This window comes from Salmo trutta, chromosome 30 (assembly GCF_901001165.1).
Source record: "Salmo trutta chromosome 30, fSalTru1.1, whole genome shotgun sequence".
In the NCBI taxonomy this organism is placed as follows: Eukaryota; Metazoa; Chordata; class Actinopteri; order Salmoniformes; family Salmonidae; genus Salmo; species Salmo trutta.
Window position 1 is genome coordinate 33,452,233 of NC_042986.1, and position 13,568 is coordinate 33,465,800.

The window sequence follows — 13,568 nt, forward strand, 5'->3', positions numbered from 1 at the left end:
TTAGCATGTCTTGGGGGGTATGCTAACCTCCCCTGTTATTGTAATGGTGAGAGGTTAGCATGTCTTGGGGGGTATGCTAACCTCCCCCGTTATTGTAATGGTGAGAGGTTAGCATGTCTTGGGGGGTATGATATTTGTACGTCTGTAAATTTCTCCCTCATCATTATTCCCAATTCATTCAGGATTATCCGTAATCATGGTAGCACCCACATTAATGTAGAAGTGTTTAGAAACATACTCTAATCTTATCTACAATAAAAGTGACTTCAAAATGACACAATTCTTTATTTACCATGAATTTATATTGGGCACAAAATAATCTGAAACACAACCAAAACAAACAGCAAATGCATCCAACAAATGTGTAGACTCACAAGCTTGATGTATTCATTGCATGCTATGAATATGGGATCAAATACTTAACTTTTACTACTTAAATACACATGTACAGTACCAGTCAAAGGTTTGGACACACCTACTCATTCCAGGGTTTTTCTTTCTTTTTACTATTTTCTACATTGTAGAATAATAGTGAAGACATCAAAACTATGAAGGAACACATATGGAATCATGTAGTAACACAAAAAAGTGTTAAACAAATCAAAGTATATTTCAGATTCTTCAAAGTGCCACCCTTTGCCTTGATGACAGCTTTGCACAAACTGGAATGCATTGTGTTGTGACAAGGTAGGGTTGGTATACAGAAGATAGCCCTATTTGGTAAAAGACCACGTCCATATTATGGCAAGAACATCTCAAATAAGCAAAGAGAAACGACAGTCCATCATTACTTTAAGACATGAAGGTCAGTCAATCCGGAAAATTTCAAGAACTTTGAAAGTTTCTTCAAGTGCAGTCACAAAAACCATCAAGCGCTATGATGAACCTGGATCTCATGAGCCTCACCACAGGAATGGAAGACACAGAGTTACCTCTGCTGCAGAGGATAAGTTCATTAGAGTTACCAGCCTCAGAAATTGCAGCCCAAATAAATGCTTCACAGAGTTAAAGTAACAGACACATCTCAACATCAACTGTTCAGAGAAGACTGTGTGAATCAGGCCTTAATGGTCAAATTGCTGCAAAGAAACCACTACTCAGCGTTCAACACCCTAGTGCCCACAAAGCTCATCACTAAGCTAAGGACCCTGGGACTAAACACCACCCTCTGCAACTGGATCCTGGACTTCCTGACGGGCCGCCCCCAGGTGGTATGAGTAGGCAACAACACGTCTGCCACGCTGATCCTTAACACTGGGGCCCCTCAGGGGTGTGTACTTAGTCCCATCCTGTATTCCCTGTTCACCCATGACTGCGTGGCCAAACACGACTCCAACACCATCATTAAGTTTGCTGACGACACAACAGTGGTAGGCCTGATCACCGACAACGATGAGACGGCCTATAGGGAGGAGGTTAGAGAACTGGCAGTGTGGTGCCAGGACAACAACCTCTCCCTCATTGTGAGCAAGACAAAGGAGCTGATCATGGACTACAGGAAAAGGTGGGCCGAACAGGCCCCCATTAACATCTATGGGTCTGTAGTTGAGCGGGTCGAGAGTTTCAAGTTCCTTGAGGTCCACATCACCAACGAACTATCATGGTCCAAACATACCAAGAGTCGTGAAGAGGGCACGACAAAACCTTTTCCCCTTCAGGAGACTGAAAAGATTTGGCATGGGTCCCCAGATCCTCAAGGTTCTACAGCTGCACAATCGAAAGCATCCTGACCGGTTGAATCACTGCCTGGTATGGTAACTGCTCAGCATCTGACCGTAGGGCGCTACAGAGGGTAGTGTGAACGGCCCAGTACATCACTGGGGCCAAGCTTCCTGCCATCCAGGATCTATATAATAGGCGGTGTCAGAGGAAAGCTCATAAAATTTTCAGAGACTCTATTCACCCAAGTTATAGACTGTTTTCTCTGCTAACGCACGGCAAGCGGTACCGGAGCGCCAAGTCTAGGACCGAAAGGCTCCTCAACAGCTTCTACCCCCAAGCCATTAGACTGCTGAACAATTCAAAACAATTGCCACCGGACAATTTACATTGACACCCCCCCCGTACACTGCTGCTACTCACTGTTTGTTTGTTACCTATGCATAGTCACTACGCTCCCACCTACATGTACAGATTACCTCAACTTGCCTGTACCCCCACACACTGACTCAGTACCGGTGCCCCCTGTATATAACCTCATTATTGTTATTCTTATTGTGTTACTTTTTATTATTACTTTTTATTTTAGCCTACTTGGTAAATATTTTCTTCTTCTTGAACTCCACTGTTGGTTAAGGACTTGTAAGTAAGCATTTCCGGTAAAGTCTACACTTGTTGTATTCGGCGCATGTGGCAAATAAAGTTTGATTTGATTTAAAGGACACCAATAAGAAGAGACTTGCTTGGGCTAAGAAACACAAGCAATGGACATTAGACCGGTGGAAACCTGACCTTTGGTCTGATGAGTCCAAATTTGAGATTTTTGGTTCCAACCGCTGTGTCTTTGTGAGACGCAGAGTAGGTGAACGGATGATACTCGCATGTGTGGTTCCCACCGTGAAGCATGGAGGAGGTGTGATGCTGTGGGAGTGCTTTGCTGGTGACCCTGCCAGTGATTTATTTAGAATTCAAGGCACACTTAACCAGTATGGCTACCACAGCATTCTGCAGCGCTACTCCATCCCATCTGGTTTGCGCTTAGTGGGACTATCATTTGTTTTTCAACAGGACAATGACCCAACCCAACTCCAGGCTGTGTAAGCGCTATTTGACCAAGAAGGAGAGTGATGGAGTGTTGCATCAGTTGACCTGGCCTCCACAATCACCCGACCTCAACCCAATTGAGATGGTTTGGGATGAGTTGGAGTGCAGAGTGAAGAAAAGCAGCCAACAAGTGCTCAGCATATGTGGGAACTCATTCAAGACTGTTGGAAAAGCATTCCAGGTGAAGCTGGTTGAGAGAATGCCAAGAGTGTGCAAAGCTGTCATCAAGGCAATTTTTTAAACCTTTATTTAACTAGGTAGTTAAGAACAAATTCTTATTTACAATGATGGCCTACCCCGGCCAATATACCACGGCTAAGGGCAGTGTCCAGGCATTCCACGATGCGTTGTGTCTAAGAACTACCATTAGCCATGGTATATTGGCCATATACCACACCCCCTCATGCCTTATTGCTTAAATACATCACAAGAGGCTGAGAACGACTCATAATAATGGCCGGAACGGAACAGATGGAATGGCATCAAACACCTGGAAACCATGCGTTTGAAGTATTTGATACCATTCCACAAATTCCGTTCCAGTCATACCACGATTCCGTTCTCCCCAATTAAGGTGCCACCAACTTCCTGTGATATATATATCATTTGTATTTATTAGGGATCGCCATTAGTTACTGCCAAGGCAGCAGCTACTCTTCCTGGGGTCCATACACATTAAGGCACTTACATCACACATAAAACAAAATATAAAACAGTACATCATATAACATTATTACACCACTACATATCTACAATGCAAAATGTATAATACCAGCATACAACAATATTACAATGTACCTGTGTGTAGAGTGTGTGCATATGCGTGTGTGAGTGTGTCTCTTCACAGCATTGGAGGCTGCTGAGTGGAGGACAGCTCATTATAATGGCTGGAACAGAGTAAATGGCATGGCATTAAACACATGGAAACCATGTGTTTGATGTATTTGATACATTCCATAAATTTCGCTCCAATCATTACCACGAGCCTGTTCTCCCCAACGCTTCACAGTACCCTCTGTTCCATAAGCTGTATTTTTATCAGTGTAAAAAAAATCGGATTCTACTGCTTGCATCAGTTACCTGATGTGGAATAGAGTTCCATGTAGTCATGGCTCTTTGTAGTACTGTGCGCCTCCCATAGTATGTTCTGGACTTGGGGACTGTGAAGAAACCTCTAGTGGCATGTCTTGTAGTAGTTCAGTAGTTTTAACAGACAGCTCGGTGTATTCCGCTTGTCAACACTTCTTACAAAAACAAGTAGTGAGGAAGTCAATCTCTCCTCCACTTGAGCCATGAGAGATTGATATGCATACTATTAACGTTAGCTCTCCATGTACATTTAAGGGCCAACCGTGCTGCCCTGTTCTGAGACAATTGTCATTTTCCTAAGTGCCTCTGTGGCCCATGACCAGACAACTGAACAGTAGACCAGGTGCGACAAAACTAGGGTCTGTAGGACATGCCTTGTTGATAGTGCTGTCCAAACAGTAGCAAAACTTTCTGTTTTGCAAGCAAAACAAGAGTTTCTATTGGACAAATTCAAGTAGGTCTATCCTTGTTTTGTTCTGGATCCGCCCCCTTTTTTACATTTTTGCCTAAAATGACATACCCAAATCTACCTGCCTGTAGCTCAGAACCTGAAGCAAGGATATGCATATTCTTGATACCATTTCAAAGGAAACACTTTGAAGTTTGTATAAATTTTAAATTCATGTAGGAGAATATAACATATTAGATCTGGTAAAAGATAATACAAAGAAAAAAACGTGTTTCTTTTGTACCATCATCTTTGAAATGCAAGATAAAGGCCATAATGTATTATTCCAGCCCGAGTGCAATTTAGATTTTGGCCACTAGATGGCAGCAGTGTATGGGCAACGTTTTAGACTGATCCAATGAACCATTGCATTTCTGTTCAACGTTTTGTGGCAAGACTGCCCAAATGTTCCTCATTGGTTTATTAATAACATTTCAAGTACATAACGGTGCACTCTCCTCAAACAATAGCATGGTATTCTTTCACTGTAATAGCTACTGTAAATTGGACAGTGCCATTAGATTAACAAGAATTCAAGCTATCTGCCAATATCAGATATGTCTATGTCCTGGGAAATGTTCTTGTTACTTACAACCTCTTGCTAATCACATTAGCCTACGTTAGCTCAACTGTCCCATGGGGGACCCGCCGATCCTGTAGAGGTTATGAAATGGAAGCAACAGAATCGGCTGAAGGAATACACCCATGATCACATGCAAACACAGTTTACTTTCATAGCAGCCACATACAAACAGCATGATCATTTTGCTCATTGTATAATTCCTTCTCGCATCTTCGGGCTTTTCTCGTCTCACCTTTTCCCTTTGCTTGTGGACTTCAGTGCACAACACAACAGCTGTCTGTAACCAAGCCAATCCTTTATACCATAACCGCTACACACAACCTATATCGTTGTCACCATATTAGCTAACATCATAGTCAACATAGCTACTAGAACTAACCTGTTAGTAAACCTGCTACAATCATGCAGTACAGTAAGCAGTTTAGCAGTTACACCAGCGGGCCCAGGTGACAATAAATTTATAAAACCAAAAGCTTACCATGACTTGGAAGAGTGGATATTCTTAGCCAGCTAAGTCAAATCAAAGTTTATTTGTCATGTGCACCAAATACAACAGGTGTAGACCTTACAGTGAAATGCTTACTTACAGGCTCTAACCAATAGTGCAAAAAATGTATTAGGTGAACAATAGGTAGGTAAAGAAATAAAACAACAGTAAAAAGACAGGCTATATACAGTATTGAGGCTATATAAGTAGCGAGGCTACATACAGACACCGGTTAGTCAGGTTGATTGAGGTAGTATGTACATGTAGATATGGTTAAAGTGACTATGCATATATGATGAACAGAGAGTAGCAGTAGCGTAAAAGAGGGGTTGGTGGGTGGTGGGACACAATGCAGATAGCCCGGTTAGCCAATGTGCAGGAGCACTGGCACTAGCTAACATAAATCTAACATAAATAGCATTCCTCTCTGTTTGAGCCGGGTGTGAGTAGGCTAAACTAGCTAGCTGCATTAGCAGGTCTTAATTTAAGGTTAGGCATAACATAAGCAGTGTGGTTAAGGTTAGGTTTAAAATCAGATTAAGATTAATTGTAGAAATAGGTGGGGTTTAGCCATAATAATGACTTGCGACTGTGTTAACTAGTGACGACCCTCCGCCATCTGCTCCCTGGCTTCCCATTGGTTCGCCTTGCCTCTTCCCTCTCTTGCTGAAGGAGAATGCACCACCACGACATGAAGGTCGGTTTCCATGGTGATAAATGGTGCCGTTGCTGCGGCAACAGGATTTTTATGACATCTTGTAATGAGTAAGCCAGCAAGACGTCACTTCAGCCCTCTCTCTTTGAGGTTGTGAGAGACAGAAAGATGGGTAGATAGATAGATATAAAGGAGTGGAGTGAGAGAGAAAGGGGAGAGAGGAAAGAGAAACAGAGGGAGACAGGAGAGAGGTTTCATAGAGCTGTAGGAGTGGGAGAATGTAACACTGGACTATTAGGAATCTGTATTTATAGGCATGGAGAGGGAGTAGAAAGGGAGTGAGAGGTGATTGTGAGGACAGAACTGAGAGTCACTGTGTGAGAGGCATTTGTTAGTTGAGCCGAGGTGTGGGTGTTTGCGTTGTCAGTTGGACCAAGGCAGTTTCTCCTTCATGTTATGTTTAATAACTGAACACAAAATAGCTCCAGAAATAAAACTCCCAAATCTGTCCCCAACCTCACAGGGAATGGCTCTATCATCCCTTGGAGAGAGACGTGTAGTCTAGTCACCTCCCTCATCCATCCTATTCACTAATATACCAAGTCACTATTATTTTAGTCACAAGGTCTCAATCTCAAGTCGAGTCCCAAGTAGAAGGGGTAGAGTCTTGAGTCAAGTTGTGCATTCTAAGGACAAGTCACAAGTTTTTTCAAGTTAAGTCTCAAATCAAGTGAAAAAAGTCTCTATACATCATGCAATAACTTATTCAACTACACATCTTTGTCTATTTATTGATGCTACCAGACATCCCTTTTCATTATTTTGTCTACAACACATCTTGATTTTGTAATAATGAATTTTAAAAACAAATTCCAAATGCAAGCTTCAGAAGTAAATAATACATTTCAAGCAAGTTGGACATACCAAAAGACCAGTAGACCTATGCTAGTAATTGTTGCCCTATTGCTGGTGAGCTTGCAAAGTAAACAGTTAATATTTCTGATTACCAAACTATTTTTGGAGCTGCATAGGCCTGTTTATTTATGGAAATCCTCTCCCTACAATTTGACTTTAGAACATTTCCGGTCACTAATCTGGACATGTTCACTGCCTTTGCAGCTGACTGGTCATTGGTCAACAGTCAAAACGCACAACATTTCGGTTCTGACACAGATTCGTTTTTTAAACAAGAATTTGGTGTAATGCTGTAGGTCTATGTCAGTGACCAGGTCGAATAAGCAAAGGTATAAATATCACATTCAAATATGTAAAAAACGAATATTCTTCAGGTTCAATTTCACACTCGCGGCCCACGAAAACCTTCTCACTGCACTAGCTCACCCCCAGTTAACACAGCCACAAAGTCATAAACCCCGCCTATTTCTATAATTTATCATCTTAAAATCTGATTTTGAACCTAACCTTAACCACACCGCTAACCGTATGCCTAAACGTAAATTAAGACCATAAACCCCATTTCTTTTTTCAATTATTTTTTACCATAGGCCTTTAGCCAATTTGGACTTTGTGGCTGGACTATCTAGTGGAAACCCTCACCTGACCTTTGTTGATTGACAGTTTGCTGGTCCAATCAGAGGGTTGAGTGATCGTTTCATCAGCGAATCTGTTTTCTTAGAAGTGCGATACTGTCTCTGGTTGCATGGAAAGTAATCCACGGAGACTGTGCTCCAAAATGATTGACAAAACGTTACAAAACCTTGCCAGATAATTTCAAATCATCAATCTCAAGTCAAAGTCGAGTCCCGAGTCTCCAAATCAAGTCATTTTATTTTCTATCAAGTGTGTGACTCGAGTCCATACCTCTAGTATACACTGTGCATCAGTGCTTTTTTTGTTGTTGATTTAGTGTAGTCTTAGTCATTTTGTTAAAATGACGAAAACAGTGGGCCATTAGGCAACTTGACATGCCTAAACTTGACAGTTCATGCAGTTTAAGTATTCTGATCATAGAGCTATGATCATGAAATTCTGAGCGCGTCATGCATCTACACCAGTGGCGGTCAGTGGTGTTTATGATGAGGGCGGACATGTCTTTTTTTCATGAGCATGGCCTTATTTCTATTACAGCATGTTGGATGACTGTCATTCATATTCCATTCATCTAGTTCAAGGTCACATCGATAGGTTTAGGCTACGAGATTATACTCAAAATGTCCCTACACCCTAGCCTTTGAATGAAAATTTACAACGTAGGTGCACACAGGTCGAGAGAAAAATTTGAAAAGGCACAGAGTGACACATTCAATACCGCCTTGCACACTCTTGCCTGGATCTAGCTTATCTAGGGTGTAATCATTAGTACAAAAATTGTAAACAAAAGAGTTTCTATTGGACAAATTCAGGTATTTTCATCCCCATTTTGTTTGCTTCCATTTAAGAAATATTTTTCAACCAAATCGGCATAATGAATACAACCCTGATCATAGCAGCTACGTTGTATTCATTCTAGCCTCCATGCACTCCCCTCTCACCTTTTCCCTTCGTTTGTGGACGTCAATGAACACATCAGCTGTATGTGACCAGGCAACAAACCTTTCCAAGCCAAACAATGTCATAACCTTTACACACAGCCTACATCGTTGTCCCCATATCAGCTAAAATAAAGTTCTAGTCAACATAGCTAATAGAACTAATGCGTTAGTAAACCTGCTACAATCAGCAGTAACGTTACAGTGTACAGTCAGTAAGCAGTTAGACCGTTGGGCCCCGGTGGCAATAATTTAATAAAACCAAAAGCTTACCTTGACTTGGAAGAGTTCCAGTGCTGTGTTGGATAGTCATAGCCAGCTAGCTAACATAGCATCCCTCTGTTTGAGCCGGGTGTTTGAGTAACTAAACTAGCGAGCTGCATTTGCTAGCTAAGTAAGTGAAACTGAAAAAAATTACACACTCTCTCTCTTGTCCTTCATTTTTTAAGAAATTAATTTGTTGAAAACTGTTCCAACTGTTGTCTTTCTCTCTCTTTGAGTCAACTACTCACAACATTTTATGCACTGTAGGGCTAGCTAGCTGTAGCTCATGCTTTCAGCACTAAATTCATTCTCTGATCCTTTGATTGGGTGGACATGTCAGTTCATGCTGCAAGAGCTCTGATAGGTTGGAGGACGTCCTCCGGAAGTTGTCATAATTACTGTGTAAGTCTATGGAAGGGGGTGAGAACCAAAAGTTAGGTTTTGCATTGACGTCAATGTACCAAGAGGAGGACGGAAACTAGCTGTCCTCCGGCTACACCATGGTGCTACCCTACAGAGTGCTGTTGAGGATACCATAGACCTTCATTGCAAAACAGTGTGTATTAATAAATTATTTAATGACGTGAATATATTTAGTCTAGTTTTTCAATGTTTTACAATTCTTTATTTTAAGAAATTCACTGAGGATGGTCCTCCCCTTCCTCATCTGAAGAGCCTCCACTGATCCACACCTACATTATATGTGTCTACCTTGTCTACAATGTGTCCGGATTCCTGTTTCTCACGCCATATTCAATGCCAGTATGCATTCTACAAACGGTGGAATAGACAAAATATGATAACACAACACCTGATGGCAGTGGCTAACTACTGTAGCTAACTAACCAGCTAACCTCTAGCTAGTCAGCAAGCTAGCAAGCAACGCTAAAGGGTTTGCTTAACTCTATAGGCAAACAAAACATTGGCTTGCTGGCTAGCATTTATGAGGCCAGCAAACACGTTCCTCACATGCTAGGAACATATTTCCTCCAAAACATATTTCGTTACCAAAACACATGTTTTCTGGAGACTTGTGGGAGGAGTGCTGACAACGTCGCCAACTATATGCGCTTTCGGTTGCCTGATTGTGTCCAAACAGGAGAAATCCACACACAATGCATCCCTGACCACCCCCTGAAGAGATCAGCCAGATCTGAACACAGACCTTGTGTGCGTCTAGACCCGTCTTTTCAATGCGATCATCGTATTCTGATAGCAGAAATCACATTAAGTGTCAAGTGTAGACACAACCTTTTTATGGATAAGATCATATTCCCTTCCCAACTGCAGAAGTACGAATAACATATATAAGAATAATATTATAAGAATTATCTGGGCATGTAAATTCCTAATTCAGCCTACATAGACATTGCACATTACATAGACATTGCACATTACATAGATAAAATACAGACACACACAATCTCAGAGGAGAGAGAGAAAGTGTATCACAATAACCAGATGGTGCTGCAAAGTATTATGGGTTGCACCTCCGTCCCTCGGTCGCGTCATTTCCATTGTTATCAACATTCCAGACGCCTCAGTCACACTGATGTCCAGAAGTAGAACAGGCCGGGGGCCAATGACTGAACAGGAGCTACAAGGACTGTTTCGCCCAGTGATGTAGTCGAGTCACTAAACCTTGAGTCCGAATCGAGTCCCCTGTGCTTGTGTCTGAGGCCCCAATGGTCGAGTCAATAGATCCTATGCCTGAAGTCTGAGTCCCAGTACTCGAGTCCTGGTCCAAGTGCTCAAGTCTGGGTCACTTGGTCCACATTAACTCAAAATAAAGTTATTTAGCCAGTCAGATATATTGTAGTCGCAAGAGGAATTTAGTCAATAGATTGTTTGCTATCCATTTTCCTTTTTTTCTGTGCCACCAGATGTTTGCAAATAGGCTTCTCAGAGCGGTAGCCTTAGGGCTAGATTCAAGCCATTTTCCCGGAGGAAAACGTACGGGGGAGATTTACGCTACAGAACCTTGTATATGAAATGCAGTGGGAAAAGTGGTAGGGTTCCACAGGACTACACATTCAAAGACAGCCTACTTTCCTATAGCCTACTCAAGGGAGTGAAAAACAACTGTTCACTCTGTTATGCCCTCAGACATCATGGGGACTGCATGATGCATGCATCACGTAGCCTTGTCCCAGAGCTATGAATCATCACATATTTCAGGGTCAAATCAATGCCAAATGGAGAGCATAGTTTTCATCTATTGTGAACACTGTTACAGAGCCAATCTCTCTGTATTTTTCTAACGAGGATGTAAAACAAATCAATATTAATGGATATTTAGAACATTTGACCATGTACTTTTTCATAAACATTTTTAAGCTAAATTGTGCATTCCCTGATACGTTATTCTACTTTGAATACAATATTTATTTTGACAAGTTTCTAGCATTGACAAGACTACACAATCTAATATCTTAAAGTAAACAATTATTTGTTTCATGTTCTGCACTTGAATGATTGAATACACATCTGAAGCACAGCAGCACTCTTCATTCTCTCCAAGATAATATGTTTTTATCATCAATTAAGCATGTTTCTAATCAATACTTGTTTGTAGGAGTGGGACTGACTGTTTATAAAGCAAAACCCTGTTACCTGTTGGACAGTATGAATGTTAGCCTGGTCCCAGATCGGATCTCTATGTGCTTTAAACAGCTCTCCTGACTATACATGATATGTAGTTGGTTCAAGCACAAACAGATCTGAGACAAGGCTATGAATGTGTCACTCTCTCTATAGTAACCGTCAGAGGTGATTGAGCTTTGAGAGTATCTGTAAATACATGTATTTGTATGAATAATATTGGTAGTGTTTATGCAAATAAAGAGCCTAAAGAATAAAGTTTCCATCTTGTCTTTTATTGCTTCTCTCTTGGCTTGGCATTAAGACACATTGCTCTCCCTCTCTTTCTTTCTCCATCGGTAGGCTTCTCTCTCCCTCCCTCGCTCTCTTTCTCCATCGGTAGGCTTCTCTCTCCCTTCCTCGCCCTTGCTTTCTTTCTAAATCAGTAGGCTTCTCTCTCTCTCTCACAAGGTGGAAATGCTGATTACAATCCCCTCCCCAATATTAACACTGATTCACAGACTCACACAAAACTCAAGACACTTAAGTTAGTAAGTTAGTTAGTTAGTTACACTGGAAGTGGTGGTGCTTAGTTTCTTTTGTAATTTACAGAGGGAAGTTTCTTAACAGTTTGACTGATGAGGGAGGATAGAAAATAGTGGTCGGGCGACAGGTTGAGCTCAGAGTCAAAGACGGACACAGATAACAGAGCACAGTACCTCTCTCCTTTAGTCACACACACACACACACACACACACACACACACACACACACACACACACACACACACACACACACACACACACACACACACACACACACACACACACGGTCAGATCTACAGTAGACAGATATGTGTTTACCAGCTTGGGATCAGTAATACTCATTCAGCACCATCAACAGGGTATGTTGGGTTACTACAGACTGGGTCAGCAGCACTGAACCGCCCCACAGAATCCATTACACAGGGAGGAAAGGGACACACACAGACAAGAGAGGAGAAAGGGAGAGGCACAGTGGAGATGGGATGGGGCCAAGATATCGCAGCTGCATTCGACATCACAACACAATCACAGGACGAGACAGGAAAGGACAGCACTGAGGCACAGAGCATAAGACGGAGAGAGAGAGAGAGAGACAGAGAGAGAGGTAGAGGAAAACAAAAAGAATGTCAGCCTATATTGATTGTGTATTTGAGCTCATGTCCCATATTTTCTTTGGTCCATTGGTCCAGGGCTGTTCAGTGTGTGTGTTTGATCGGCTTCAGAGTGGCCTTCCTGTTCATTTATGGCTGGGCCAAGGCAGGGTGTGTGTTTGTGTGAGAGTGTGTTTGGGACGGAGGGTTCTGAGTGGGAAAGGAGGGGGTGGATTCTGTGGGGCTCAGATGATCAGATGACACTCTCAAATAGCAAAGTGTTTTTGGTCTGGCCATTAGGGGGCAGCAGTTTGGCCTCAGACTCAGGAGCCAGGTACTCCATGTGATGTCGACCCCACACCGGAGTGGTCAGGTGCTGCCAACGCTACAGAGGGGGAGACAGGGAGGGAGAGAGACAGAGTAAGAGGGAGGGAGTGAGAGAGAAAGAGAAGGGTAAATATCCTTGAATGAAATGAGTCTAGCACGGAGACAGTGATAGTGTGAAAGCCTACCAAGAGTCACAGAGACATTTTAACAGGGCAGGGTAGGAGCTAACATGGGAAACAGTTTCAACTCAGCAGCCTGATTGATGATGTCACACATTCACCACCATGAGCCAGACAGTGATATTCATAGTAGCATGTTACAGTTTAGTCAGCACAGTCAGACACAGACAGAGGCAACGCAGGCAGGGGGTACGTCACCAGGGAAACACAGTTCCTACTCAGACACAGATAGAGACAACGCAGGCAGGGGGTACGTCACCAGGGAAACACAGTTCCTACTCAGACACAGACAGAGGCAACGCAGGCAGGGGGTACGTCACCAGGGAAACACAGTTCCTACTCAGACACAGACAGAGGCAACGCAGGCAGGGGGTACGTCACCAGGGAAACACAGTTCCTACTCAGACACAGACAGAGACAACGCAGGCAGGGGGTACGTCACCAGGGAAACACAGTTCCTACTCAGACACAGACAGAGACAACGCAGGCAGGGGGTACGTCACCAGGGAAACACAGTTCCTACTCAGACACAGACAGAGGCAACGCAGGCAGGGGGTACGTCACCAGGG

General features: G+C 42.6%; 1 protein-coding gene across 2 annotated transcripts in view; it reads right to left on the reverse strand.

Moving 5' to 3' along the window:
* Nucleotides 1–11,633: 11,633 nt before the first annotated feature.
* si:ch211-117c9.5 (sodium- and chloride-dependent creatine transporter 1) overlaps nucleotides 11,634–13,568 on the reverse strand; it is a 44,969-nt gene continuing 43,034 nt past the window's right edge. For both annotated transcript variants that reach the window (XM_029723912.1, XM_029723911.1), the window contains one exon: nucleotides 11,634–12,878. In XM_029723912.1, coding sequence (XP_029579772.1) covers nucleotides 12,747–12,878 — 132 coding nt within the window. In that variant the 3' untranslated portion in view covers nucleotides 11,634–12,746. The remainder of the gene's footprint in view (nucleotides 12,879–13,568) is intronic.